The 26,592-nt window shown below is 48.0% G+C and overlaps 2 protein-coding genes across 4 annotated transcripts; one reads left to right on the top strand and one right to left on the bottom strand.

Moving 5' to 3' along the window:
• Positions 1–7,730: 7,730 nt before the first annotated feature.
• Positions 7,731–11,655, top strand: LOC119332281 (ras-related protein RABC2a-like). Its single transcript, XM_037605464.1, has 6 exons — positions 7,731–8,087; positions 8,981–9,049; positions 9,651–9,716; positions 10,660–10,781; positions 10,968–11,096; positions 11,287–11,655. The coding sequence occupies exons 1-6, from the start codon at positions 7,934–7,936 to the stop codon at positions 11,398–11,400; spliced, it is 654 nt and encodes a 217-aa protein (XP_037461361.1). The 5' UTR covers positions 7,731–7,933; the 3' UTR covers positions 11,401–11,655.
• Positions 11,656–12,265: 610 nt separating this feature from the next.
• On the bottom strand, positions 12,266–25,666 carry LOC119332261 (protein fluG-like). 3 transcript variants are annotated; one of them, XM_037605447.1, is made up of 18 exons: positions 25,351–25,664; positions 23,581–23,832; positions 23,133–23,200; positions 22,926–23,041; positions 22,717–22,822; positions 22,470–22,626; positions 22,295–22,390; positions 21,269–21,317; positions 20,512–20,777; positions 20,015–20,187; positions 19,722–19,842; positions 19,554–19,606; positions 19,342–19,471; positions 19,049–19,194; positions 18,493–18,681; positions 13,471–13,703; positions 12,658–12,800; positions 12,266–12,462 (listed from the first exon to the last, which is right to left on the bottom strand). In XM_037605447.1, the coding sequence occupies exons 1-18, from the start codon at positions 25,516–25,518 to the stop codon at positions 12,400–12,402; spliced, it is 2,529 nt and encodes an 842-aa protein (XP_037461344.1). In that variant the 5' UTR covers positions 25,519–25,664; the 3' UTR covers positions 12,266–12,399. The 3 variants fall into 3 exon arrangements, 2 of the variants coding, with proteins under 2 accessions (XP_037461344.1, XP_037461352.1); XR_005160886.1 differs by lacking the exon at positions 13,471–13,703 and having other exon boundaries at positions 25,351–25,666; XM_037605455.1 differs by lacking the exons at positions 23,581–23,832; positions 25,351–25,664 and adding an exon at positions 23,320–23,367.
• Between the last annotated feature and the right edge of the window lie 926 nt (positions 25,667–26,592).

Here is a 26,592-nt window from a genome sequence, read left to right as displayed (position 1 = left end):
GGGGCTTAGCTGCGACCCCGTACTCGCCTAAGTTAAAAAACACTCTGAGTGGAGAGCAATCCTCCCACTCGGTGGCTTAGCCGCGACCCCGTACTCGCCTAAGTTAAAAACACTCCGACTGGAGAGCAACCCTCCCACTCGGGGGCTTAGCCGCGACCCCGTACTCGCCTAAGCTAAAAACACTCCGAGTGGAGAGCGATCCTCCCACTCAGGAGCTTAGCTGTGATCCCGTACTCGCCTAAGTCACAAAGATCCTGTGAGCTACATCACAAGTACAACGTACGCTCCATCTCGATCCGCAAGGACGATGAGGTGTCGACTGAACACAACGTCAGAGTTGCGTCAGAAGTACAACGTACGCTCCATCTCGATCCGCAAGGATGACGAGGTGTTGACTAAGCACGACGTTAGAGCTGCATCACAAGCACAACATATGCTCCATCTTGATCCGCAAGGACGACGAGGTGTCGACTGAACACAACATCAGAGCTGCATCCCAAGTACAACGTACGCTCCATCCCGATCCGCAAGGATGATGAGGTGTCGATTGAACACATCGTCAGAACCACTCGACGAAAGGTGAAAAGGTCAAGTTTCACTCAGAATCGAAAGGCATTCAAAAGCGATAAAGGCAAAGCCATCGTATTCAAAGAAAAGCAAGTTCAGATAAATCCCGCAAAAGTTCAAAACCACAACGGGCATAAGTACTCAGGCATCAGGCCTAAAAGAGTTTAATGGTTACATAACCACTCGACATTCCGAGGCAAATAAAGGTGGAGCATAATGTTTGTTCACTCGGCAGGAGGAGGACTTGCTGGATCGATGAAGCTGTCAAGGTCGATACTGTCTGCGATATGAGTGGCGACGTCAAGGAAGGCGTCCATGAAGGTTTGGAAGCTGAGCTTCTTAGTGTTGGCAACATTGAGAGCCGCCAGCTTGTCTTCTCTGACATCCTTGCAGTGGACTCAGACCAACGATAGAGCAACATCGGCGCCACAATGAGCAGACAACTTCTTCCACTCCTGCACTCGACCAGGGATTTGGTTCAGTCGAGTCATCAGAGACTCGAGATCTTTTGGGAGTTCTGCTTGAGGCCAGAGTTCAGCGTTGATCCGCGACATTGCCACCTTCAGACGAGCGAGATAATCAACAGCATTGTCCAAATGAGACTCCAATCGCAGCACGCTCATCGCGGCGTCATCTTTGACAGGAGAGTTCATGGGGTCAAGACCTATCTCGACCCGCCCAGTCTCTGCTTCGAAGTCTTGACAAAGTTCTGCAGTCAGAAAAGTGATGAGTCGACAGCTTAATAAGATGTGTCAGTCGACACCGATAGATCAATCAGACAAAAGGAAATACCTTCAAGCTTCAAGACCAGCTTCTCAGCAAGCTATCCCAAATAAGCCTCCAGTTCGCCCTTCTTGGCCTTGAGACTTCCAACTTCGTCAGTCAAGCTTTCCTTGTCCTTCTTCAGCCTCGCAACCTCCTGGTTGGCTTCAGCAACGGCAGTCTTCAACTTGGAGTTCTCCTCTTCCAACTTGTTGAATGAGGCCAGCTTCTTGTCAGCAAGTGTCGTTTTCTCTCACGCCTCCTTCTGAGTTGCGGCAAGGTCTTGATCCTTCTTCTCTAGAGCCTGCTTCATTTTCTAAAGAAATAACATTCTTCAGACGAGCTTGGAGTTGACGGTTTTCACTATGCACATCTGTTCGAGTGGAGTCACTCGGTTCAAGAGACTAAAAAAAGAGTCATATGGAGGACAGTCAACGAATCATTACCTCCCATGGTAGTTGCTTTTTCCTGGGCCTTCTTGAGATTCTTCTTGGCCAGCTCCAGATTGAAGTTGAGGCTGATCTGCCTCTTCTTTAGTTCAGTAAATTGAGATCCAAGATCACAAGATTTCTGCGGTCAGCAAATAAGATATGTCAGTCGACAGGAACAAAAGTCAATCACAGGGAAAATTGCTCTAAGACTACCGCCGAATCAAACATTCAACAGTAGTCTCGGGGACTACACCCAGTGGGTGCACTTGGCGTGCCCCCACTAGTCCGGGTTTCCACTCGGTATGGTCTACCCAGCATGAGTATGCAAAAAAAGATTCTCATACCCCAGCCGACTACCAGCAATCGACCGCAATCTCGGGGACTACATCCAGTGGGTGCACTTGGCGTGCCCCCACTAGTCTGGATTCCACTCGGATCGAGCTATTCAACCGAGTGAAAGAATAATGAAGTAACATTCGATGAAGACCCCCGCCGCGTCAAAACACCCAACGACGGCCTCGGGGACTACACCCAGTGGGTGCACTCTACGTGCCCCCACTGGTTCAGAAAAACACTCGACTCAACCTGGTCGACTCAAGTGGAAGAACTATTCAACACTAAGTCAGAACACCTAGTGGGTGATTGGATGCAAAATGCAGACCCATGATAGATGCACATAAAAGGTTCCAAAACGCTCATCCAAGGACACCTCACGGACAATGAAGCAACAGTCGCAACTACCACTAATGAGGAGATCGGTCAAAAATCCAACTAACCTTGACATTAACATGCAGAGCAGAACTGGCGTTGTAGGCAGCCTGACTAGCCTCGTGCACTATCTTCATCTGCTCCATCATGAGGTTTGCTTGGAGTAGAGCCTCTCTGGCAGCACCCGCCAGATCATCTGGAGTGTGATGCACAGCAAAGAGCAACGATGGCGGTACACTCGGAGCAATCACATGATCTGAAGCATGGAATTGTGTGGGCGTGACAGAGACCTGAGCAGTCGACGCTGAAGGTCGATTAGTCGACAGTGGATTGGCAGAAGTAACATTGGCCCAAGCCGGATCTCCGGGTCGCTGGACCACCGTCATTGGTGCCGATGTCGACCGAGGCACCTAACCCTCGGCCGTCCTCCCGTTCGAAACCCTGCCCCTCCTTCTTGTGTCTTTCAGAGGCACTTCTTCCGCATCGTCCAGAAGCTCAATGACGTCCCGTGGAACTACAACAAAAAGCAACCATGAGGGTTCAATCGACCAATAATCCAGTCGTCAAAGCAAGTCCAAGATTGCAAGATCATACCGGCTTTGGAAGTAGCCGCGTCATCAGTCTCCTCATCACCGGGAGCCTTGTCAATTTCCATGGAGGTCCCAGAAGTTGCAGCACTAAAAAGTTTGCGATCCACCCGGTCAGAGCAGGAGTACAAGCCAATAAGGGAACACGGAAAGGCAGAACACTCACGCAGAAGCAACGGGAACGTCCATCTTGATCTTGGGCAAGGTCTTCCGAGACTTCGATGGGGCAACCTTGGGCTGCTTGGCGACCTTCTCTGACGGCTCCGGAGTCGAAGTCCGAGTGCGCTTATGCACTTGTGAATTGGGGCCGCAGTCTTGCCACGCCCGCCCGCTGGATCATGGAACTTCTTGGATCGGCGCTCGGTGTGGGGTGGTGAGTCAACTTCCTCCTCTTCGTCGTCCGAATCATTGCTCTCCTCCTCCTCGTCATCATCTGGAGATTGCCTCTCACTGCTCTCCTCCACACTATCCACTCCCTCCTGGACCTGCTCCTGGGCTTGTTCCCTGTTCGGCATCGAGTACATCTCGGTATAAACCTGCAAGACAAGAAGTTAATCAAACATCAGTCGGATTCAGAAACAGTTACAAGACAGATTGAAGTACACTCGGAAGCATGGATCAGACCTTGTCTGGCTGGTTGTCAGTGTCGAATGTATAACCTCTCCTGGCTCCCCTGGGGTTATCCTTGTTCCCGGTAACGCCCTTCAGCCACAAGGCCGCCGTATCATCCGCAACCTCCTCTGGGTGAACCCGAGCGGTGTCATTGGCACCCGAGTACATCCACATCGAGTGGTCACGAGCTTCGAGCAGCTGGATGCGTCGACTGAGAAACACCTCCAACAAATCCATGCCAGTTACACCCTGACGGACCAACTGGACTACCCTCTCGACCAACATGTTCGTCTCTACTTTCTCTGCCGCGGTCACGGTCAGTGAGGAAGGCTGCTGGGCACGATCTAGGGAAAAAGGGGGAAGACCGATCGACTGACCGAGGGTCGCAATATCCTGGCAGTAGAACCAGGTCGACTGCCAGCCCCTGACAGACTCGGGAAGTGTCATGGTACGAAAAGTGCTCCTCTTCCTCATCTGGATCCCTAGACCCCTGCACATCTGGATCACGTGCATCCCTCATCACTCGAATTCGCCTTCTTCATGGTCTGGGAGCGGATTGTGAAAATGTGTTTGAAGAGACCCCAGTGCGGTCGACAACCCAAGAAGTTCTCACACATGGACACGAACACAGCGAGATACGTGATGGTGTTGGGAGAGGAGTGGTGAAGCTGAGCATCGAAAAAGTTCAAAAAGCCCCGGAAAAAAGGATGCGGAGGAAGGGAGAAGCCACGGTCGACATGGGTAGCAAGAAGGACACACTCACCGGACCGCGGCTGAGGCTCTATCCCCCCCCCCGGCAACCTCGCGGGCCCGGTAGCGATCAAACCAGAGGCAGCCAGCTCTTCCAGATCCTCTGGCCGGAGTGAAGATCGGATCCAATCTCCCTGAATCCAACCCGAGGGCAACACAGACCTCAACGACGACCCCCGATTCATCTTCTTCCCCTTCGCCGTCCCCGTCGCCTTTTTTGCGTGCTCCAGCGCCGCCGTCTTATCCTTCACCATGGTGGCGGGCGACACACTGGCGGAGCGGCGGCGTCGAGGGCAGAGGAAGATGCGGTGGAAAGGCAGAGAAGGAAGAAGGGGAATGAGAGCGCACAATGCAGATGCCTCGGCCCCGACGCCTTTTAAGGGCCTACTTCCAAGTGGCTGACGCGTGGGCCCGAGCAATCCTGTCAAATCCCGCAACAGTCGTACGCCGGGTACGTGGCGAAAAAGGTGGCACGGAAATCAAGGCACCCATGTCTATCCGTCTCGCTTACTACGGAGCGCTCTGCCTCGCGCGCTTCCCCAAATTTTCGAATCCCGTGAGATCCGGGATACGCAGTAACGAATCGCACCAATGATTTCGCATCGTAACAACACTTGACGAGTGCCAACATAAGTTCACTCGACAACTTCTGAATCGATCAAGGCGACTGAAATGAAGACGAAGTTTCAGCATGGGCCTCCAATCCAGTATGGGTACTTGTGAAGCACAAGAATTAAGGCAGGTTCAACTTCAACTTTCTTTCCACTTGGACCTCAATCCATTCGGGGGCTAATGACGACGCCATAGACCTAGGGTAGGGTCATAGGCCTGACCTATAAGCCCCACCCAAGGTCACTACCCTAGAAGCAAAGACATTCAAAGCACATCAGGAAGTATCAACTGAAGCCACCAAGTGCAATCCACTCGACCAGTCACCTCACTCGGATACCCCCACTTCACTCGACCTGGATGGAGTCATTCGACCATACAAGAATCCACTCAGAGTACAGAAGACCTAGAGTCACTCATGATGACAACGGTCAGGCATTCACTCTGTAGTCTTAAAGATCATTGAATACACTTTATAGCTGGCGTTACCAGTAACGTCATGTCTTAATGTACATTGAACCCCTGTAACGGAGGTGGGCCGGGGTGCTGGCGTACTCTATATAAGCCACCCCCCTCCTCAAGGACAAGGGTTCGCACCCCTTGTAACACACACCCATATTCCAGTCGACCGCCTCAGGGCACTGAGACGTAGGGCTTTTACCTCCTCCGAGAGGGGCCTGAACTCGTAAACTCGTGTGTACAATCTCGTCGTAGCTAGGGCCTCGCCTCCTCATACATACCCCCTATTCTTACTGTTAGACTTAGTACCACGACACTGGCCCGAGACTACTTTAAGTTCCATGCAACCCAAGATGTAGAAGCAGCCCAGGCAACCAAACAGATGTTTTTCTTCCTATGTGGGCCTGGTTGGGCCTAATGCAGACAACCAAACACGTCTGTATTGTTTTGTTGCTCGCTAGATGGATATGCATTGTAGGCAATGTTTCACTTTGTAGCCTACTCATACTTGTGTGGTGTACAAAAAGTTGAAGAAGAAGAAGTCCTTCACCGTCATGCATTGTTGGCTGAAGTTGAATGAGCAACCAGAGTGGAGCCTTTTCATTGCCAAGACCACTGCCCAAGCTAACAAGGAAGAAATCGGTGACCCTACCGACCCAATCCAAGAACCGCCAAAAATGTTAGAAGAAATTTACGAGGGAAGGAGTGGGAGGAAGAGAGGACGAAGCGAGAAAGTGCGGCGGCCAAGCTGGCAGAGGGGTTCGGCGACATCTTGACGAAGAAGGAGGAGTCATGCGTGAAGCGCTCGGAAATCAAGGAGGAGTGGAAGGCGAAGAGGTTCAAATTGTTGATAGAGGCAACGGACAAGAAGATCAAACTCGGAAAGAGGAGGACCATGATCGAAGAGAGGAAGGCTGCACTCAAGGGGAAAAGGGTGAAGATCGTTGCCAATGCAGAGGACGCCAAGATGTTGACCTTGAATATGGACTCTTTGGATACCGGCGCAAGAATCACCATGCAATCCGTCCATTACTAGATGTTGCAGTGGTAGAAAGATGAGTTGGTGGTGACGACCTATGAGGACGCGGCGGAGGCAGAGGCTGCCAACGTAGCGGTGACGACACCACCTTGATCGGCCAGCGGCCAGCTGGGATTGCCGGGCCAACAGGGCAGAAATGCACGGACTGCCGAACTGATGTTCTTTTGGATTCGGGCATGTAAAAACTAAGCATATTTGCTTTTTTGGGGTTGTGATCGGGCTTACGATCCGACGTTGATGTGATCCGGCACGCTGTCCGGATTGGAGCATATTTGAATTTGAATTTACTGGCGGACATATACATGTTAGTGTTGGATGTCGTCCTTCCTCATCCAGTCCACACATTGGCCCCTCTACCCGCGGACGGATGCAGAAAAAAAATTTATGGGTTGCCGTTAAAGATGCCCTCACATAAAAGTATAATTCAGTTTGAACAAAAACGCGCCACGAGACAAAAAGAAGTCTCCCAGCGAGTGCCGTTGCGTCCACACAGTTATAGGAAAGCTACACCCTCCAACCAGCACACCTTGAGCACTGGAGATAACAACCGAAAGATACAAGTACGTACCCGTAATATCAGCCTACAAGGATACGGTTTTAGACGCAGACGCGTGCCGAGTCACATGACATGATCGATCACCTCACCTCACCTGGAGAGGCCGGCCGGACACGTTAACGCCGTGTCACGCAGACAAAAGCTACGTGCCGGCCGAAGCGACACACGCGTCGCCAGGTGTTGCATGACGCCTAGTATATAAGATACAGTATGTATACCTGGTCTGGTCTCCCCATCGCCATCAACGATCACACATCCTACTACTCTACGTACCATCTCTGCCGCAGCAACAACATTATTCGCCCCACCAATCATACATCCCGATTTGTTTAAAAAATCATCATTCATCACTCCAAGTCAAGAAACCAACCCCACCGCGCCGATCGGGCCGGGACCCCGTCGCGTTCACCGCAACGAGCCAGAAACGCCCACCCCGACCCGACCCGATCCAGCCGCGCCGCGCGCAGGCAGGCAGGCAGGGACAAAGCCAAACACCACCCGACCCATACCATACCCTCCCCCGGCAGGCAGACTGGCACGCATCGTTTTCCACCCGGATCATCGATCGGACGCGCGCGCGGCCGGCCTCCGCCTTGTCCCTGAACTGGAACGCGGCCCGCGTGCCACCGCGCCACTTGGACCGCCACCGGACGGAACCCCATAAACCAGCCGTCGCGCCCCACCTCTTCTCTCCTCTCCTCTCGCCCAGTCAAAGCCAGAGAGCACCAGCCTCAGCCTGGCTGGCGGGCTGTCTCCTCTGCCGCTGCCGCCTTCCCCTCCGCCTCTAAATCCTCCGCCCCGCCCCGCCTGACCTTCGACTCGACCGGCGCCGAATCCGGGACGGCGCGGGGGGATGGGGGTGTCGCCGGTGTCGCCGGGGGGCAGCGCCGGCTACGAGTGCTCCTTCAAGATCCTCCTCATCGGGGACTCGGGCGTCGGCAAGAGCAGCCTCCTCGTCAGCTTCGTCGCCGCAGCCAACCTCGACGACGACATCGCGCCCACCATCGGTACGTCTTCTTAGTCTCACCCCGCCACCGCACCGCGCCACGTCCAGTCCGATCGCTCTCTCGCTCTGCTTGGTACACCAGACTAGTACGAGGTTCAGTGTACGCTCGTCGTATTGCTTCGGAGTATATAGTGTAGTGGCAGTAGGTAGCGGATTAAGGGCATCAGCGATTCCGCCCATTTCGGTGAACGAAACCTTTTCCTTTTAAGTTTTAATTAATGTCCGAGCTGTTCTCTGCTTTTGATTCTGCTGAATTGTCTCCACTTTCTTGTTGTTTGTTGGCGTTGGCCAGGGCTGGGAGTTAGTAGTCTCCAATGCTCTTATATGCCACTCCAGTACCATATGTCCTTTACAGTTGGTCTTATATGCCACTAATAGGTTGGTCCCCATCAACCCAAATGCTTAAATGCTGAAGCTAGTATTTGGGGAGATAGGAAAGCGATCCATGCTTGTGCAGCAAAACCTGATTGCGCACTAAAGAAAATTTACTAGTGCTACCTTATTTCTATCTCAAGCAACCATCTCAGAAAAGTCATTTGGACAATTTTACCTTGCACGTAATCTATGGGAATGGTTCAACTCGCTGTCCTTATGTATGTCCTTCCCGCCACTATGTTTTCTCGCCAGTTTAGCCTTATGGCCTATGGGTGAACTCTTTGTGTTATGCAACTCAAGATTGTGTGACAGACAATATGTCCTGACTCGTTTAAGACATGTCCCAACTCTAGTCTACCCCTTAGGCCTGAGACATCACAGTGGTGTTATGCTTGTGCATGCAGCTCTGTATACTACTCTGATTTCACACCATCACATTTTATTTTATAAATTGCATGCTCTTTTGTATTATATGTACACTTCACATGTCTTATAATTTTGTTTCACATTGATTGCCAGGAGTTGATTTCAAAATCAAGTTTCTTACTGTTGGTGGAAAGAAACTGAAGCTGACTATATGGGATACTGGTGAGTTCACAATTTCTTCCCATTCTCCGACTGTTCAAGTATGGTCTTTCGCAGTAGGAACTAGCACAAATAAGTCCTAACTTCAAGTAAGCGGTCGTGTATGCAAGACTTTTATGATCCAAGAACAAGTGGTTGGAATTTGCTCATAGAGATGCAACAATGTTTTAATGTGCCAAAAACTACCAGGAGTTGCTACAAGCACCAGCTAGAGCAAAAAATAGCAATAAACATCATCTAAAAAAATGATACTAATAAGCATGGAAAATTCCTAGATTTAGCTTGCTAGTCATCTTGCCCTCCCATCCTTCTCTACCATCATTACTTTCAGCATTTATAAGATACTGTATTATTTGGGTGCACCCATCATGTTGCTCCCTTTCTCCTGACATCATCTCGATCAGAGGTTCCAGTCTTATGAGTTTATAGCCCCACTCCAGTGCTGTCCTAAAGAATAATTCAGAGATGCACCATATTACCTACTCTTCACGACAGTAGTACTACTGGAAGGTGTCTTACTTATCTGTAAACAAAGTAAATTATGACATGGTGTCTATGATATTTCAAATGTTCTACAAGTCAGTCATTTTTTGTTGTTTTGCAGCTGGCCAGGAGAGGTTTAGGACAATCACTAGTTCTTACTATAGAGGTGCTCAAGGAATTATACTAGGTAAAAAAATTGTTCTTAGTTGTTTCTGAGTTCTTACATATACTGTTATTGTAAGACGATGTCAATTTTTCTCGCTCGGAGATTAGATATTCGGGATATGCCATAGAACTTTTTAGGTTGGTCTATTCAATCATTCCGTTATTATACTCACCAGTAGGTCAGCTACTTAGTGCTACAATATGTGGATCGTTTTTTTTTTTTTCTGTAGCACAGTTCTTTTGCATTTCCCTTTGTATTCATGATTTCTCCATTGATGAACCCAGATCAACTCTGTTACTTGCAATGCATGGAATTATGAGAAGTTGGTGACCACAAGGATGCACCCTTCTATCAAACAGAAATATTTTGAATTATTTTGTGGATACTTCTTTCTATGTAGGGAAGGGCTGCGTACAATAGACCCAAAGTAGTCGGACCCTTCCCCGGACCCTGCGCAAGCGGGAGCTACATGCACCGGGCTGCCCTTTTATTTTGTGGATACTTCTTTCTATGTGTATGCATGGACAATCTTATTAGTTAAGAGTATCTTATTTACTCATGTTTGAGCACCGCTCTGTAGGCTAGCGGCTTCTGTGCTCGCTCAGCCCACCTGGGTTTGAGGCTTGGCCTCTCGGCAGTGCCTCATGGTTGTTCTTCTAAATAAAAAAAAGCCACAGGTGCTAGTGCATACTGGTCAAGATTTCTTTTATTTGCTGATGTTTTGATCAGTGTGAATTAGATATCTAGTGAAACTGTGGAACCTTTGATCATAGTTTACAATAATTTAGTTCCTACTAATCATTTGGTCATGGCGAATATGAAAGCATGTGCATAGGTTAACAATGGCAAATACTGATTAACTTGTAGTGGTAAATTATCTTGAGAATTATGGTCCTTTGTGTATTATGTTTTTCATGCTATAAAGTGGATTAAGGTCTAATGTCTTATAGTATTTTACTCATAGTATATGACGTCGCGAAGAGAGAGAGCTTCACAAATTTGGGTGATGTATGGACTAAGGAGATAGACTCAAACTCATCAAACAAAGACTGCATAAAAATGCTTGTTGGAAACAAAGTTGATAAGGTACCATTTTTTTTCAAAATAGAAATTTTTATTTTTCCTGAATATTTTGTTCCAAACTTGCTGTTTCTTTCCAAACCTAAATTGCTTTTTGTACACTTCTTTATATCAATTCAGGAAATCACTCATGGGTCAAGTAGACATAGATTCAGTTCTTAGCTTTAATTTTGATGGTCCCATCTTTTGCAGGATGATGAGAGAACAGTCACAAGAGAAGAAGGTCTTGCCTTCGCACAAGAATCCGGATGTCTGTTTCTTGAGAGCAGTGCAAAAACACGAGAAAACGTCGAGAATTGTTTTGAAGAACTTGTGCTGAAGGTAAAGACTCAGAGATACCGTGCCCCACAACCTTAGATTCTTAAGTCTTTTATACAATTAAGATGCAAACACATGGGGACACAACTGAAGAACTCAGTTGCATTTTCAGTTTCGTGGTTGCTTTTTTGTTCTAGTAGGCAAGCCCCTAGCTACATGAATCACAAACAGACTCAGTTTTGCCGTCGTGCAGATCCTTGAGGTTCCAAGTCTCCTGGAGGAAGGCTCGTCATCGGTTGTCAAGAGGAACATTCTGAAAAAGCAACAGGAAAGTCATGCAAAGTATGGTGGTAGATGCTGTCAATAGATCTGTGACGTATGATTGAGCTCACTATCTGTGGTCATCGCATCGCAGGCAAGTTCATGATACCCAAATTGTAGATGTTGTCGCGTTCTCGTTGTACATGAGTTGTGTCTAAACAATCTGTGAGTAGAAAAGGTGGGGAAATTGGGGAAAGTAAGTACAGTAGTTTGTAAGGTTTTGGAGAGTGGTTAAAATTGGTTTGTACAAAGGGAACGCTGTGTCTATTCTTGCTGTCTAATAAGGTATAATTTGCGCAAAGTGCTTTGTCCCGGGGATGAGCCAGACCTTCCCTACTTTCTTGATTCTTGATGTTAGCGACTATTGCATGGACGGCACTGAAGGTTTGTTGTCAAGATGTGCGCGTTCTGCTCTTTTGATAATTCCAGCAAACAAAGGATTACCCTAGAGGGTAGGCCCTTGATGAACAGGACACTCGTGGATGATGCAAGCCAAAGGGCCAGGGGAAGTAAAGAGGCCATCGTTTCCTTCGCGCATTTTTCCAGCAAACAAAGATGTCCATGGAGCTTTTGTAAACAAAGATATGCCCATGGAGCCTTAGTTTTTCAGGATTCAGCCACAGGTGCCGAAGAGCCTAGAGGGTATAGATCAATGTTTTCGAGCCAGGAGTTCACTTGACAGTGAAAGAAATTGGAAGCATTACTTGACTAAACTGAACCCTAACCGCAAATTGATATCAGATTTTTGCTCGGCATCTTTGTTCCACTTATGCTGCTGTGGAGGCATAGACTATATTTAAGCGGTTGTAACATATGTGAGTTTTTGGGTTCAAGTAAGTGCCAAAGGCATCAAGTGCTACTTTTTCCGTTGGATTTTTTGTCAGAAAAAAAGAATGTCCAATGACAGATTTCATATTCTAAAAGCACTTTATTATTAACTGAAGAAACACCAACGACTGCAAATTCAGTGATGAGAATCAGTAATTCGTGGGCAACATTATTTGTCGGCTTAACGAGAAAGTGGTCTTGAGACAAGTATTCTGTCTTAGTAACGGTGAATGAGATCGCCAAATGCCCCAGGGTTCTTCGAGTAGTGATCAATCTCAGCCTGAAAAAAAAATGGAACCAAAGATGTTAGCGACCCTCGTGCTTTCATTTTATTTCTGACAATTCTGTCGAGTTATATCATGTGAAGGGAAATAATACCCCTCCAATCCATAATAAGTGTTGTGGTTTTAGTTTAAATTTGAACTAAACCACGACATTTATTATGTGTCGGAGGGAGTAACTTACGAGTACTAACCTTGCGTACAGCGATAATGGCTGTAATAAGCTTATCGCCGATTAGCTGATGCAAAGTTTTGTCTGCAGCAAGTGATTCTACAGATTCCAGAAGGTCCTGTGGTAGCCTTTTAAGTTTGGTAGCATAATCTGCAGGATTTGATTCTGGAAGAGACACAAGACACATGTGACATTTGCAGACACGCTCTGAGGAAACCAAAAGCTAGTCGGCAGAAAAAAATAATACAAAAAAATAATCTAATTCCAGATATATAACATACTCCCCCCGTCCCAAAATAAGTGTCTCAACTTTGTACTAACTCACATTTTGGGACGGAGAGAGTAACATTTTTAGGGGCATACCGGATCCATTAGGCACATAAGTAAGGTATATAGTAATGTGTTAGATTATTGATTAGCACTTTAACGATAATGAAGAACTCCGACTATTTTTCACTACACTGACACAGCATCTACCATCTCAAAATCTCATCCAGTTGACTCACAGCTCAACAAACAAAAATGACAAATCTGACTGAATAGTACCAGCCTGATGTGGCTTTTCTTTTATCAAGCTAGGAATTTCATTTGGATTTGACATTATGTGGGCATAATACATGTGCATTGTGTCTATGTCATGATGGTTTTCCCCAGAATTTTCAGGACCTTTAGATGTGTTTTTCGACAACTTTCTATCATGTTGTACATGTTCCTGCAAGGATCACCGCACATGCTCAGTATGTTCCTAGGGCATTTTCAGACATGGTAGCACGACAAATATCAGTAATGCATGAGAGTAAGATAAAAAGGTCAAGCAATGAAATTATTTTCATACCAATTGGTTCAGGCAACTTAAGGCCTTTCCTAAGTCCATCAATCCCAGCAGCGACAATAGCAGCAAGCCCCAAGTGCGGATTTGCGCACCCATCAAATGATTTAATTTCGAAGTTGCTGACCATGTCGAGAGGCACACCAGGTGGGCATGCGGTTCTCAATGGAGCCTCCCGGTTTTCTTTCCCCCAGCATAGGTAAGCTCCACTCCATGTATTTGGTTGAATACGATCGTAGCTACATATAGAGAAGCCAATAATGACGATCATTAAAATGCCAAATCTGGTGGCTGGCAACGATCCCAATGACGATCCTGTGGGGCATAGACCGGCCCCCCCTGACGCACCGGCCTGTCGGGATCTGGCCCATGGTTGTTGCGCGCCTGTCGCCTCGCAGGAGAGATCTGCAGCGCCCCGGTCGGGACAAAGTGGAGATACCGCCCCACCCGAGCCAGAGGTGGGGCTGGATTCCCCTGACCAGTCCGACGCCACCAATCCCTCTCGCGATGCCTCGGGCGAGGAAACGCCCCCTCTCGGCGCCAACCCTCCCGCCCTTGCTGCTGGGCCGTCTCCACCTGCTGCCGCGCGGCCGGCCCGCGGCCCAACAGGCCCGATTGCGATTCTGCAGCGGCCCACGCCCACACCTCCCCTCCTGCTGCCCACCGAAGACCAGCTACTCCCAAACGCTGGGGCCGCGACAAACCAAGGCCCAAGTGACCGCACGTCGAGCCGCTTCGCATCGCCTCCAATTACGCTGCGGCGATCCCGAAGCCGCACTACGCCACAGCCATGGACCCTTGGAGAGTTTCTGGCCACCGCCACGAAACACCTCAACGCCGCCCTGCCGGCCCCTGGAAAGAAGCCACGCCGTCCCCTCAACTTCGCCCCTCGCCGTGGACGATCTGCAGCTACGACTTGCCAACCGAGCGCCCCTCCCACGGCGGAGCGGCGCGCCCACGTACAAATCCTGCGCACCCTTGGAATCATAGGGATCGATCAGAAGATCACTGCCGCTGAGATGAAAGCCTATGACGGCATGTTCGCGGCACCGCTACCCCTGACGGTACTCAAGGCCATTGCCACACTGGTTGACCGCGAGATCCCAGTCCGCATGGCATCGGCTGTGACCGGCAGCGTCGACGTTGCATGTGAAGGCTAGACCAGTATACGCGCGCCCGCCCGTCGATCCCGTTCCCATGGATCACGGCCTTAAGATCGCTATCTGGAATGTGCGCGGCATGAACGCGCGGGCTCGGCGACATGCTATCCGGTCGCTGCTGGACACCACCGGGGCCTCCATTGTTTGCATTCAAGAAACGAAAATGGAGTTGATCTACTCGGCTATCGTCCTTGATGCACTTGGTTCCGAGTTCGATGACTACACGTACCTCCCAGCCGATGGCACGCGGGGCGGCATCTTGCTGGCGTGGAAGAGCAGGGCCGTGACCATCACGGACCCAATGTTCACCACCAATGCGATCACTACTAAGGTGACCACGGTCACTGGCCCTCCTTGGTGGCTAACGGTGGTATACGGACCCCAGGAAGATGCAGACAAGGTTGCATTCCTGCAGGAGCTTCGCGACATCCGAGCCGCCTGCCCAGGCCCGTGGATGGTTTGCGGCGACTTCAATCTTATCCTCCGCGACGACGACAAAAACACGGGCACCGTCAACCGGCGCATGATGGGCAAATTCCGCCGTCTCACAAATGACCTCGCGCTCAAGGAGATCTACCTCAACGGGCGGCGCTACACATGGTCCAACGAGCAAACACCGCCGACGCTTGTGCAGCTCGACTGTGTGCTTTGCACCGCTGATTGGGAGGACACGCACAGCGGATGCCACCTTCGATGTCTTGCGGCTGTGGTGTCAGACCACGCCCCGTTGCTGCTGGATTGCTCACCCACGCCCACCTCACACCGGAGGTTCCATTTTGAGGAATACTGGCTACGCTTGGACGGATTCCAGGACGTGGTGACCGCAGCCTGGGGCTCTACACATCACGTCGATCCCTTCCACCGGCTCATGCTCCGGCTACAGGCAACGGCGGCTAGCCTCACTAGCTGGAGTTCCAGGTCTACGGGCAACATCAAGGCCAAGCTGGCGATATCACGGGAGCTCATCTCGCGCTTCGACCAAGCCCAGGAATCGCGCAACCTCTCGCCACCAGAGGCCTGGCTCCGCAAGCAGCTCAAGATATCCTACCTTGGGCTCGCATCCATGGAGCGCACGATCGCCCGGCAACGCTCTCGCATCGCCAACCTCAAGGACGGCGACGCCAGCACCAGTTTCTTCCACCGGCAATGCTCATTCCGTCGGCAGAAGAACCACATCTACAGCCTGGCCGTGGAAGACAGGGTGCTCACGGACCACTCTGACATGGCCGAGGCGGCCTTCGCCCATTTCGAGGCCTTGCTGGGCACGGCGACCGCCCGGGAGCACTCGCTGGACCTGTCACAGCTCATTGAGCCGACCGACCTCGCCGACCTCGATGCGCCGTTCAGCGCCGAGGAGATTTGGGAGGCTGTCAAGCGCCTCCCCGCCCGCAAGGCGCCAGGCCCAGACGGGTTCACAGCAGAATTCCTACGCGCATGCTGGACTACCATCAGGCAGGATTTCCTTGACGTGTTCCAGCAACTTTATGACCTGCGAGGAAGGGGGTTCTACAAGCTGAACCAAGCATTGCTGACGCTGCTGCCAAAGAAAGCCGACACCCATGGGCTGCGCGACTACCGGCCGATCTGCCTGATTCACCTTGTGGCCAAAATCTTCGCCAAGGTGCTCTCGATCCGCCTCGGTGCCAAGCTGGACAACCTGGTTAGCCGCAACCAAAATGCTTTCATCTCGGGAAGGAGCTTGCACGACAACTACGTCCTTGTCAAGCAGTCACTCAAGCTGCTGCACCAATTGGGAGCTCCGAGAGTCATGCTCAAGCTCGACCTCACGCGCGCCTTTGATTCCCTGTCATGGCCATTCCTCTTTGAGGTTCTACGCCAGTATGGATTCGGGAACAGATTCTTGGAGTGGACGGCCATCCTCCTGTCTTCTGCGAGCACACGCATCCTCCTGAACGGCGAGCCCGGCCCACCCATATGGCACCGGCAAGGGCTCCGGCAGGGCGACTCCATGTCCCCGCAGCTCTTCGTGCTCGCGGTCGACACCCTGGGACGGCTCCTACGACGCGCTCACTGCCTGGGCATTCTGCTGCCGCTACACCCACAGCGCCACATCCCGGCGATCTCCCTCTACGCCGACGACGTCATGGTCTTCTGCCACGCCACGGCGGATGACACCATTGCGATCAGGGAGATCCTAGCCTTGTTCGGCAGGGCCTCCTGCCTGAAGGTGAACTTCACCAAGAGCTCCGCCACCATCCTGCACGGCGACCAAGCAGACACGGAGATGATCGCGCACCTCGGCTGCCCGGTGGCGACTCTCCCCATCACCTACCTCGGCATCCCCATGTCCACGCGCCGCCCATCTGCCGCCCAGCTACAACCCATGGTTGATGCGGTTGCAGCGCGCCTACCGACCTGGAAGGCCTGGCTGATGACTAAAACCGGGCGCCTCGCGCTGGTTAAGTCGGTCTTGAGTGCCATCCCAGTGCACCAACTGCTTGCGTTCGCGCCCCCCAAAAAAACTCTCAAGCAGATCGAGAAGATTCAGCGTGGTTTTCTTTGGGCTGGACGCGCCGCTGCCAATGGCGGACACTGCCACGTGAACTGGAACAGAGTTTGCCGCCCCATCGAGCTTGGGGGCCTGGGCGTGCGAGACCTCGAGCGCGCCGGTCTCGCCCTGCGACTACGCTGGTTATGGTTCTCCAGAACGGACCCGGAGCGAGCATGGCAGGGGTTGGACCTTCTATTCTCGCCCACGGAACGTGCCCTGTTCTGGGCATCCACGTTCACGCTCACGGGGAATGGGCAGTCCGCCCTGCTCTGGGAGGACCGATGGATAGGTGGCCAATCCGTGCGCGAGCTCATGCCTAACCTCTACGGCTGCATCCCCAAGCGACGACGGAAGACGAGAACCGTGGCGGACGGACTCAATGGCAACTCCTGGGCACACGACATCCAAGGCACCCTCGGCCTCCACGAGATTGGTCAGTATCTGCAGCTCTGGCAGATCATGCAGCGCACTGAGCTCTCCACCACACCGGACAGGTTGACCTGGAGATGGACGGCGAGTGGCATCTACTCCGCGCAGTCCTGCTACACGGCCACCTTCCATGGATCAACGAGCTGTCATTCCTGGAAGCTAATCTGGAAGTGTTGGGCGCCGCCGCGGGTCAAGTTCTTCCACTGGTTAGCCAACCAGGACCGCTGCTGGACGGCAGAGAGGCTGGCGCGCCACGGTCTCCAGTATCATCCCCGCTGCCTCCTATGTGACCAGCAACCGGAGACGATGCGACATCTGCTGCTGGAATGCCCCCTAGCCCGACAGGCATGGCACGAGACCCTGGCCTGGCTACGCATACCGGCCCCGATCCCAACACAGGAACTGTCGCTTACGGATTGGTGGAACCATGCCAAGGAAGACACGCCGCCGATCCTTCGCAAGGCCCTGAAATCTGTCGCGCTGCTCGTGCCTTGGATGGTCTGGAAACACAGGAACAGCTGCGTCTTCGACAATACGACTCCTTCCCTTAACATGCTCTTAGATAGCATTCAGGACGAGGCCCGCTCATGGGCGGCAGCTGGGGCACCTGGTCTCCGACTTGTGCTGCCCCAAACCTGGGATGTGCATTAATCCACCTGCTGTAATCCACACATCCTCAGATGTCTGTAACTGAACCTCCCCCTTTTCAATGAAAAGAAACGCAAGGCTTTTGCGTTTTCTCGAAAAAAAAATGTTCTGGCATTTCTCCAACAAGTAGCAAACTGTGTTATCCAGATTCGGGGTAATAAAAGTACGTTGACATCCTAAGTATCACAGAGTTTATGCAAGAAACAAGTACCAAAATGAGTTATCAAAGTTATTGTCGAATTAAGACGTATTCTTGGAAGCTTTTCTGGAAGATGTTACCTGTTAGGGTGAGGAGCAGTAAATGCCAAGATTGATGGAAGATGATGGTATACTCCAGCAAGGAACTGTTCTCCAACGTTTGACATTCCATAGTGGCTGTATTCATTTGATCCCATAAAAACATTCTGATCATTCTTCCATAAACTCAGATGCACATGGGAACCCGATCCAATATCATTCAGGTCAGGTCTGTGTCCAGCAGAACAAATCATCAGGTACCAGAAAGGCAAGTTTCACTTGATTGACAATATTTTTTTTTCAAATCACACATGTTTGGTGATCTGGTACTGCTAAAACCTGATATTTACATGATGCATCAGAGTATAACATAGGAATATCAGCAAATGGAAGTATTATTTGATCAACCGTAGCTCATTTCAGTTCTCTTCTAATCTTCTAAGTAAAAATTCAATTCTTTCACAAGCCAGTAATGTTGTCTGGATACACTGTCTGGTGTTCATGTATGATTTGCTGTTAACACAAAACAGTGCACACAATAGACTTCAAACTATAAAGCATGCTAATGTAAAAACAGAGTGTAGACCCATTGACTTACTTTGGAAGAAACGTTGCTATCAACCCATGCTTTCGAGCAACGGATTTAATAATCTCGCGAGCATATATCAAATTGTCAGCAGCAAGAGTGCACAGGACATACTTCAAGGCAACCTCGAACTGCCCTTTTCCAGCTTCGGCATGCAGCTTTTATATTTTTTGAGCAAGAAAGTGGATGTGAACATAGAAAAAATGATCGATCACTAAATCATGACATATAATCAAAAAGGTAAACAGTTTGATATATAACATCACGAGTTTTGACATCTTTTTGGTGGTAAAATAACGTCTTACCTGCTCAACCACAATATTTGCCACTTTAAGAGAAGAATACACTTCTTGTAGTATAGATGAGGCACCATCAAATGATGAGGTTGAGCAGTAACTGCTATTATCATATGGAACCCAACGCTCATGTCCCTCACTGTAGAGTTTTCTGATTCGGGTCACATAGAGAACAGCATGGCCTTTAGCACAATTTATTTTGCAGAGTCAGGAAAAGCTACCTTACTAATTTTCTGCGGAGATAAAATTCATTCTCAAAACCTGCCTTCATTGTCTACAAAAAAACAAACAACTAAGCATAAATGCAAAAACTAGTGCACATACAGAACTCATGAGACAAAAATGATCTTCACAAAGTTATGTAGGCAAAATTCTGGGTTTATTCTTACCACATTGAATTCATCCAGCAGAACTTTTGTGACTTTTCTTAAGGCATATCTAGGACAGTATTCCCAGGCTTCTCCAGGCCTAATTTGCATGTCAGCTATCACCATTTCCTCACGTGTTGACCTTGCAATGTGAGTAAACTATCATTAGTTCAATGATGCCTTAATAAGTTCAGAGAATTGACCTACTGTTAACAAACAAGAAACTATTCATATAAGTACAATACTAAGTTATGGGATTCTAAGGGATGGTCCGTTACAAAGTACGGAGAAAGCGTTAAATGAATTAACTTTACCATGGGAGTCTCAAAAGTGTCGACATATCTGGCATAAGCCTGATCTCGCCTACACCAGTAAGGTTTGTCCCATCAGCTGGGCCGTCACAAAAGGAAGTCATTCCCATTGATGCAAAAGTCAGGCCAACACCCTTATTCCTTGCAATCTCATAAAACCTTCCGGCTGGGACAACCTGAAAGTGAAGTTCTATTTTCTCAAAATTGGATTTGGTATTAGCAATTCTAAAAACAATGCCGTTGTTCAGGTGGGTGAACTGACCGTCAACACAGTCAACACCATGTAATTATCAGTAGCTTTATACATGCCAAGTTGACCATTTACTGAAACGAAACAACTTGTAGGCAATCTTCAAACAAAGTTCATGCTAACTATTGTGTCTATTTGGTAGTGTATTTAAGACAATTTTCTAAAAGAGAATTTTTGGTCCACGAAAAAAGAGAGAAATGATCAGTGAGAAAACTACATCCATAATGTAAACAATGCAGCATGTGCTTACGCGGCATCTATGTTGGCCTGAAGCATCATTCCAGACGATGCGAACAAAAAGCACATCTTGCTCAACACAAGATGATGCTATCCTACTGTCAGCTATCATAGTTTTCTGGTGAATTGACCCATTGGCAACGTTCAACTTATACAGATCTGATGCATTTCTTCTAAAGATGTCCTCAACTGCATCTGTAGCTTCCTGAATGCTAAGATCACCATCTTCACATGCAGCTGATAGGACACGGTAAACAACATCACGTGCCCTTCTGGAACCTGCAAATCAGTACAAACTATATATTATCACTTAAAATCAACAACTAAATGGGCACGCTTGTGTAGTTTTCAGATAACTTTCCTTATGTGCACTACTTATTTATATACTCCCTCCACTACAAAATACATGCCGCAGTCTTCAAGATGTAACTTCGACGCTATTTTTCATATGACATATATTAGTAAAAAAATGAAATTATTTTTTCATGAACTAAACATCCTTTTGTTAATTAGTTGTCAAAGATAGAAAAGGTTGACTGTACACTTTTTAGGAAATCATGTTTTGGAACAGAGGTGGCATATCTGAAGGTCTAGATCCTGTGCCAAATCTGTCTGTTCTTTTGTATTTTTATATTGGTCCAAAAGTTTGTTTTCCTGCTATGAGAGGATACTATTTGAACTACTTCATTTATGATAATATAGCTAACGTTTGTACTGACGTACAATGATCTCTCATCATCTTATGAAAGGGTTAAAACTGATTATTGTACCTAGATAGTATGTCTCCGGAAAAGCATATCCATCTGAACTGAACATGACCTGCCAATGGTTAACAGTTAACAAATAAAAATATCATGGGCATAGTATCTCCAGAAGCAAAAGAAACTGAGAATGAACATATGTGACTGACAATGAGACATACATCAAGAGTGCTATTAGAGAGGAAACTGAAGAGTAACTATTTCAGACAAGATAGTAAATCAGATGCATTGGAAGAACAAAAATAAGAGAGAGATTCTCAAACCTCGAATAAAGTCAACAGTAATCTATATTAAGCAACGAATACTGCTCGGACCTGGAATCTGGGACCATGTGTGCTGTATATTTCGTTCGAGAACATGGACGTACGTGTTACTGTAGTAATCTCTGTGTCTAATGGTCTCCTTCCAGTAAAGAAAGTTACTCTTCAGTTTTGGGATACGTGCAGTCAAACTTTCTAGACTTTGGCTATTGATATCTCTATGACTATTGAGGGTCTCCAAATGAACATATGAAAATAAATATATGAGTATATTCATCTGAAAAAGTATTTTTGTAATATTATAATGTTACTAAGGGCCAGTTCTTTTGGCGGCTTAAAAAATAATCCGCCTCTTTCCCAGCTTTTCCCATAAGCTGCATTCCTTATTCATTAGGGCTTCTGAACTAGTTATGGCATTACTAATCTAGAAGTCTCAACAAATTTTGGAAGCGGCTTATTTTATAAGCTGGGGAGAGGCAGCTTATTTTTTAAGCCGCCCAAAAAAACTGGCCCTAAATCTTATCAGTAAACTGCATCAGTCAATGTAGAGTTATGGAGACCACGTCAGTTCCACAATAACAATCTTTGTCACTGGAAGGAGTACTATGGCAAAAACGTAGATGTGGTGGCACAGTGGAGGATAATACGTTATTGAGTTGTGGGAGAATATTAGTTAGTTCAGTTTTTCTGCACCATGGAAAAGCAAAATCTGTTTTCATATTAATAACTTCTTCAGATTCTATATAAACAATTATCCATACGACGGATATGGTACCTTGTTTATGGGAGCTAGCTCCAGAAGCTCTTTAAGTGATGACACCATTCCTTGAACACTTAGTTTTGGAATTGCCAAACCGAAATCAAGGTAGACCTGTTTGCGGGTTGTGTATGATGATTAACATAAATGAAAACTGAACGGGTGAATAAATGCACAAAGACGAGGCTCCAACCTGGGAGTAAACAGATGCAAGATAGGATGCTTCCTTAGAATATGGATAAGAAGCATGTAAAAGGACTAACTGGCACTTGACGAATCTTTCATCCTCAAGAACAGCACGGAGATGTAGAGGATTGCACTTCCGCAAGTCCAGGTCTTTATCTCCAAAGCTAAAATTGTGTAGAACATGTATATGGTTGAGATCTTGACATGACCAGACAGGAAAGTGCTTTCATAAAATCTAAAATGCCAGTCATTACCCTGTGTGAATCTGCATTGGTAAGTGACACTGCACAGCAATATCAAGACTACAAGTAAATAGATAGTCGATGAGGCTCTTATTTGTAATCCGAAGAGGTCTTTGCCCTGAAAAGTACGGAGTATAAGCAGAAAATAGATCTTACAGTCATAGGGTACATGTTTTATCTGTTTACACATTTCTCCCTCCCAGTAGAGAAAATATGTTCACCTGTTAGCTCCTTACGGAGACCATCCTCTGCATCTGTCTTGCTAACACATGGATCAATCTCTAAGCCACTTCTGTATGCAGCAATGCTTTTCAACCCAACAATTTTGCTGGCAACTATGAGAAATTAGTCAAGGATGTCCATGTAGTTGAAAGAACAAACAGAAAAAAACATCCAGTTTGTCCCAAATAAAAAATTCTGGAGGATATGATTTGAGCTTAGCCACAAAAGTTTCAGTGAATGAGTCCAACGTCCAGCTTGATCCACTGAATGAATCCTGAAAGAAGTAACTAATTTCATCACTAGCTAATCATAATCTTTACCTTGATACAGTATATTAGAATAAGTTAACAACTGCAAAGGAAATACGTCAACATAGAAAAAAAAAAGGGCAACCTGGTGCATGTAGCTCCCGCTTGCGCAGGGTCCAGGGAAGGGTCCGACCACTTTGGGTCTATAGTATGCAGCCTTTCCCTACATTTCTGTAAGAGGCTGTTTCCAGGACTTGAACCCATGACCTCATGGTCACGAGGCAGCAGCTTTACCACTGCGCCAAGGCTCCCCTTCGAAATACGTCAACATAGAACTGAATCATAATCTAGTTATTGCAAGGGTGGCCAAAAAACCCTTTATCGTTGACTACAGAGAAAGACTCACGTCGTTAATAATCGTTTCCGCCAGCCATTCGATTCTCAGAACTCTGCCGACTGTGGGGACAAATTCCTTGTGGGCTTCCAGCTCAAGCATTTTATCAAATACTAGGCCGTCATCCACGAGAATCGCTGATATATTGGCAGCTTGGAAGCATTTTGAAGCGATAGATGACAACCCTTGGGCCTTTCTCAACTCTTCCACCTTGTCAAGTGAGGCTTCACAGCCGTACAATGCGGCGATGTCCTTGAGGCTTCTCTGCATTCAGTGATATTGCAAGGATGTCATGAGTTGCTGAAAATCTATCCTTAGATACCGTGCAATAACTATGGAATAGGCAACTGGAACAGCATTCCTATTTCTAGACGGAAGGGCAGCATTCTCATTGCAAGCATTTGGAAATTGGAACAACAGAAAAGTTACAGGTGCATAAGAGGTAGTAGAAGACAGAGCACTGAACAGATGGCCCACATCACATGACGGCGTGAACATCTTAAGCTCAGGAGCAAGAAGCATGCCAAATAACCCCAGCACCTCCCGTGGGTCCAGCAGCGTGCCATTAAAAGCACACACGCCCATCCATGGAATGGACCTCACAGCAGGGCAAAGAGACGGGGCAAAAGGTCTACTGCACCCCACCGCACTGCACCCCGCCATACAATGGCGATTGGCCAAGCAGGCATAAAGCTGGCCATCTCTGCCTTGCCACCAGTTAAAGGAAAAAGGCGAACTCATTCATCCGCATATTCTGCCGATACCGCCGGTCAGTAATAACTAATGGATCGAGCATGGTGTCATTTATAGACAGTAAATATAGAGTCATTTTCATCCGTGCCTTCCAAAACCACCAGCTATGCTTGAAGTATCCTTTTTCTTAATCTTACGACATCCCGCGGTTTTAGATTAAAAATCATGTGATATGCCACTTAACTATTTAAATTTTATATTGTTTGTACTTAAATATGTCTAATGATTGTGTTTCCAATGTCAAAAATATAGCTTCTCTAAATTACTTACGTGATTTAATATATAGTCAACATATTTATGTATAGTTTCTCTAAACACTTGCATGGTATATTCATGCGCATTTTCTACATATATGCCACATCATATACGTAAAAAGTGCATGATCCGTGTTAAAAAAAAAGTGCATGATCTAGTGGAATGACTAAACCAAGATTTGAAAGCAATGATAACATTGACTAGAATGATATATTTCCTTATTTTCCTCAATGTTTTAATGGCACTATAATTCACTTCCTTATTTGCCGAATGGAAAGTCCATACTAGCCCTACATAATCATTGACAACATCTTTACCCCCCACAAGAGGTAAAAGTAATATTAGCCATGGGGAGGGACATGTGAATGTAAGGGCTCATATCGATTTGGGCCCATCTTGAAAGAGCGACAAAATTTTAGAGCACATGGCCTATTTGTAAATCGACCCGTCAACACGTATAGGACCCTGATAAAACAGGCCAAAGTACACCTAACTAGCTCTATGGCCGACACAATCTAGCACACACTCCACTCTCTCGAGCAGGCAGCAACAGAGGGGGGGCATACACATACACACTAGACTAGAGGATGGTGTTGTAAATGTTGGTACTATCTGACTTTGGAAAAAGAAAATGTTGCGATCTCGAGCAGGATGCAACCAAGACGGCGCGGTGAAAGATGGCCGGCCGGGGAGTGGATAAGCACAGCAGCGGCGTGAAGTGAAGCAAGCGTGCGTGTGGTCAGTCAGCCGGTCACCGTAGTACAGTAGTAGTACCTTGAAGGAGAGGGAGTGGGGAGCGAAGGCGAGCGCGTCGCCGTCGGCCTCGGAGAAGCAGCGGAGGAAGGGGAGGGAGGAGGCCGTGTCGACGAGGTTGTGCGCGTGCGCGTCCACCGCCGGCGTGTCCTCCACCGCGCGCCGCAGCTCCGCGTACCTGGCCTCCATGCTCCGCCGCCGGTCGCTCGCTCGCTCAGCCGGGGAGTGGTAGGAGATTCTCCGGGGGCGGCGCCTTCTTGTTTGACCGTGCGAAACCCCGAACGGTCTTGCGTCTCTCTCTGGGGACGGAGTATTGTACTATTGCAATGGAGACTCGGAGGCAGAGGGTTTTTTATGCAGGAAGTAGGCGCTCCGCGACGCAGGCGCGGCACAACTACCGGTCAGTCTCGTCTACTCCTGCCGCTGCTCGGCTCGGCTAGTGACGAGTGGGGTCGATGTGGCCATGGAATGGGAGGCTGCCTGTCCTGTGGGGTCCAATTGTCAGTTGAGCTGGTAGTTTGGTGGACGTGTACTCTTATCTTATTTCGATGAACGTGCACTCTATCTTCTAGTGCCACAAGCATTTTTTTTAAGAAGAAGAAAGATGAACAAGTACATACACATGAAAAAAATATGTTTGCATACACTTTACTACTACTACTGGTAATACTGCTGCTGTTGTTGCTTTTTTTTAAAAAAAAAAGAGGCCAAGCTTTATTCATTTGAAATAAGTAGTACATCGTTTGCGAGGAGTGTTACAATTTCATTTAAAGGTTCCTCAAACCAATCAAAAGTCAAAGAAAATCTAGCTAATCTACTGATGTTGCTGCTCATTAGCCTATTAATTCATGTGTATGGGCAGCCGGACTAAAAAAGGGTGAGTTACTGCTGGTGAAATGGGCAGCGGGACTTGCTACGTTAGCCTAATCATTCATTCACGATGGTCCACAATAGCTGACTGTTTTTTTTAGAGGAAATAGCTGACTGTTTTTTGTCCGAATTCTTAGCGTGTACTGGATTATGTTAGACCGATGACGACCCGACGTTTATTTTTTTGAAACAAGGCAAAAGACTTGCCATTTCATTGATTAAGGGAGAAAGTTTTAGACAGAAACCGCAAAGCGGTGAATAAAAGGACTACTCTCGCGGCATTACAACACCCAAATGCTTCGCTCCAGCCAAAGCCCAAAGCGATACCTCCTGCTTGATTTTGCTGATGATGGTCATGGAAGGGGCCGCTGAGTTGCGGAAGACTCTAGCATT

Source organism: Triticum dicoccoides, chromosome 1B (assembly GCF_002162155.2).
Source record: "Triticum dicoccoides isolate Atlit2015 ecotype Zavitan chromosome 1B, WEW_v2.0, whole genome shotgun sequence".
NCBI lineage: Eukaryota > Viridiplantae > Streptophyta > Magnoliopsida > Poales > Poaceae > Triticum > Triticum dicoccoides.
The sequence above is the reverse complement of the archived record's forward strand: the minus strand, read 5'-3'. Positions and strand labels throughout refer to the sequence as shown.